This window comes from Montipora capricornis, chromosome 2 (assembly GCF_036669925.1).
Source record: "Montipora capricornis isolate CH-2021 chromosome 2, ASM3666992v2, whole genome shotgun sequence".
Lineage (NCBI taxonomy): Eukaryota > Metazoa > Cnidaria > Anthozoa > Scleractinia > Acroporidae > Montipora > Montipora capricornis.
The window spans coordinates 27,964,757-27,968,713 of record NC_090884.1 but is presented as its reverse complement, the minus strand read 5'-3'; the positions used below and the strand labels follow the sequence as shown (position 1 = coordinate 27,968,713).

The 3,957-nt window shown below is 38.1% G+C and overlaps 1 protein-coding gene across 1 annotated transcript in view; it reads right to left on the bottom strand.

Annotated features, from left to right (window-relative positions):
* Positions 1-273: 273 nt before the first annotated feature.
* Positions 274-3,957, bottom strand: part of LOC138037036 (uncharacterized) — a 4,439-nt gene continuing 755 nt past the window's right edge. Inside the window, exon 2 of the mRNA XM_068883046.1 lies at positions 274-429. Within this exon, the coding sequence (XP_068739147.1) occupies positions 274-429 (156 nt within the window). The remainder of the gene's footprint in view (positions 430-3,957) is intronic.

Below are 3,957 nucleotides of genomic sequence, written 5' to 3'. Positions count from 1 at the left end.
GAGCGGGCAAGATGGAGCGATACTGCCCGCTCGGGATTTCTCGCTTGGTACCGCAAGATCAAAGATCATTTTTTGGTGTTTTAAGTCATATAATAAATCCTTTATTGACCAAGATTGTTCGGTCAAGATGACTGGATATTGGCCTCGTTCTTTTTTTGTGTGTTTATGGACCTCGACTTCGTCTCGGTCCATAAACACGCAAAAAAAGAACTTGGCCAATATCCAGTCATCTTGACCTCACGCTTGGTCAATAACCCATACATATAACTATTCTTATTGACCTTGAATAACTTCTCCTTCTCCCAGTATGAACTCCAAATTTCTGTTCCAGTCGACAGCTGTACCATCTTCTGTACGCCCAGCAACTTGAAGTGTGACTACTTGGCCTCTGTCTGGTCTGGTATCTTGTCCTTTCCCTTCTTGCAAGACCTGTAAAAAACAAGAGCTGTAGAATGCTTTTCTCAACATCAACATAATTGTTATGTGAAATTGTTATCGATTTGTGTCCCGTTTAAGCCTGGGTTTTTTAAGGCTTCTCTGCAACTGGTCAAGTTGCTTCACATACTGCGATGGTCACTTTCATTTAGAATTAAAAGTTCTTTATCTAAAATTCAATGGGGACTCTAGATCTACAATGGCGACGTCAACGAAAACGTCACCTCAAAATATAACTCTACCCTGTCTTAAAGTGCCCTGTGACCCCTGTGACTGAAAAATCAATTCTTATTTTTCTTTGGATTTCAAAACTATGTTACCTAAACACGAAGCAACCAAAGTTTTAAACCTTGATTTCATAAAGACACCTGTTTATTTTAACTGGAATTTTCCTATTTAATGGTCTGCCATTACAGACTTTAAGATCTTCAGAGAGCTGGATCAAGGAGAAAATGACATCAAAGGCTCACTAGTTAAAAATGCGATGTGTGTGAATGCTGCAGAATTAATATGCAGCACAAGAGTTTTGGGCTTTCAAACTTTTAAACTCGCATTTTGCATATATAATAAGCTGCCTTCTGCTATTTCACACACTGATATTTTAAGGTAGTGAGCCTTTGACATCACTTTTCCCTGGATCCAACCCTCTGAGGTCCAATCAATTAGTTTTGAACTTAATGGCCGACCGTGAAATCCAAAACTTACATTCAAAGTAAATGAGTAAATGGCCATTTGATAAAAATCAAAGCTACGAGATTTTGCAAGTCAGGTGTAAAGCAAACATACTTTCAAAAATTAATCTGAAGAAAAAAGGAAATGATTTTTAAATCACAGGGGCCCTTTTACGTCTTTTGCAATTATTCCATCACGTTCACATCATTCAATATGGGTGAAGTATTGAAAAAATAAACTGGTATGAGCGGTTTCCGAGGAAAAATATAAAATAAAAGATTACTGGTAGCATTTGTTTGCATGAACGTTGTCTATAAAACCTCAAATTTGGTGATTTCACGTCATCATTGTGCAGAGTACAGCAAAAAGTGTGTGCCGCATGTGCAGCACAATTACGTTTCCTCTTTTAACCAGTGATATTCTTGTTTTGTGGTGTTCTCGTTGACGGCCACATTGTAGACCTTGAAGTCCCTAATATTGCATGTCAATCACACAGGAAAAAGCTTAGTGTCTGAGGGCTTCCTTGAAAACAGCATACACCATTTTTTTCATTTACAACAAACAAAAATATTTCCATAAGGTCGCAATAGTAGCAAGTATGACAAATACTGTAGAAAACAGACAACGTTTTTAAAAGACATGTTTCGGCGTGCTTATGCCATCATCAGTTTAATGAGTTCCTAAGTGTGAACAGTTATTAAGTCTATGGGTAGATGAAAAAATTATTACAACATGACGTAATACAAAAGCGGGTACTATTTACAGCGTGACACCAAACATCAAAGTGTAAACTAAAACGTGAGAAAAATGTTGTAATCTGCAATTGTTTGTTAAGTACCGGTTTGATCTTATTTATATAAAAAGCTTCTTTGAGTTTTAAATCAATTGAGTTGCTAAATTGAGTTGGTTTTTAAATCATTTGAGTTGTTATATTGGCCAAACTAGTCGCCACTTTTCTACCAGGATAAAGGAACAAACAGAAAGCGATAAAAACTCGCATATTTTTAAGCATTTCAACGCATCTCCTTCATGTAAGAACAAATACTCCCCTTCGTGCTTTAAATTAGTATTCTGGATTCTGCCAGCAACTCAATTGATTTAAAACTCAGAGGCTTTTTATATAAATAAGATCAAACCGGAACTTAACAAACAATTGCAGCATTACAACACTTTCCTCACGTTTTAGTTTACACTTTGATGTTTGGTGTCACGCTGTAAATAGTATCTGCTTTTGTATTAGGTCATGTTGTAATAATTTTTTCATCTACCAGTAGACTTTACAACTGTTCACACTTAGGAACTCATTAAACTGATGATGGCATAAGCATGCTGAAACATGTCTTTTAAAAAAGTTGTCTGTTTCCTACAATATTTAAACAAAAATATCCTTGATGTATTAGAGAATCCCAATTTGTCTAATAGAAAGGGTGTGCCAGTGGCAGAGAATTAAATTTTGAAACCAACAGGAAAATTAAATGTGTGTGAGAACAGCAGTAAAATGTGAATGCTTTGTGAAATGTGAAAGTGCACTCCACTATTAAAATATGAAAGTAACAGTGTTTTAAACCAAATATAACAGGGCCAAGAACCCCAGATGGCTGTTAACAGTGCTGCTGCACAGCGTAGTGGGGTGAAATGAGGAATCTCCACAGACAAAATCCAAACAATGGTCAACTGCATGGAAATTCAGTGCCTTTCCCACAGGACAATGCAAGTACAAACAGTGAACCAACAGCACCAACTGGGAAAAAATTGTTGGAGTTATAGTATGGCCAGACTACATTTTCTATTAACTGGAATGAAGTTACTATTAGGCACCTTTTATCGAACGACCAGGATGACTATGAGAAAAAGTTTTCCATTCTGAGAACACAAACTTGGAAAATGTTGGCCTCCAAACCTTACACGCATGCTTAGTACGGAAAATTGTACTCATAGCCATCCTCGTCCTCCGATATAAAGGTCCCTATTATTTGAGTGGAGGAGGGGATTAATGCAGAATTTGACTAAAAAAGAGAACAGACAGGGAAACTGCTCAATACCCTGCCAGGTTATGGTAATGAACCCGATCTAACCAATTCATGTGATGAGCATTTAAAGTTTCTCTTCTACCGAAGGGTAAAGTCTGTTATGAGCCTAGTGACCCATCAGGCTGGCGCTTATCTCTGGTTACTGAAGCATGAAGCGACAAGGAGTATTTCTACTGCCCCCTGGATGGGATGCCAGTCCATCACAGGGTTACCTCCAGCATTAAATTTGCCAGTACCCATTTATACACCTGGGTGAAGAGAGGGACTCTGAGAGTAAAGTGTCTTGCCCAAGAACACAACACAATGTCTCCAGCCAGGACCTGACCCTGGCCCATTTGATCCAGAGTCAAACACACTAACCATGAGGCCACCGCACAAAGAATACTATATAACGGAGGGGACATGACCGATAAAGACTTCATACTGTTCCCTCCCAAGGCATGGAAATCAAACCTAAGAAAGACAACTAAAACCTCTTCTTTATAATTTTGGGCTGGTTGAGATGACTATCAAATTACGAGAATGGGTCTAGAAAACACAAAACAAGATGGTGTTGCATAATAAAGTTATTTCAGCTTATTACTGGCAAAACTCCTCAAAAGAATTAGTTAACAACACCCTATTGCCACACCAATAACACATTACAAAGTCGTTGCAGGAACTTCAAAGATTGTTGATGAGTGACGCATCGGCCGACAGTTAATCAACAGTTGACCAACCATTGGTACACTGTCAACCAATGCTCCATGTGTTGGGTTGCATCAGATTCATTACCATAACTACCCTGCCACCTTTGTTTGTGAAGTTCAAAGAAGAATGA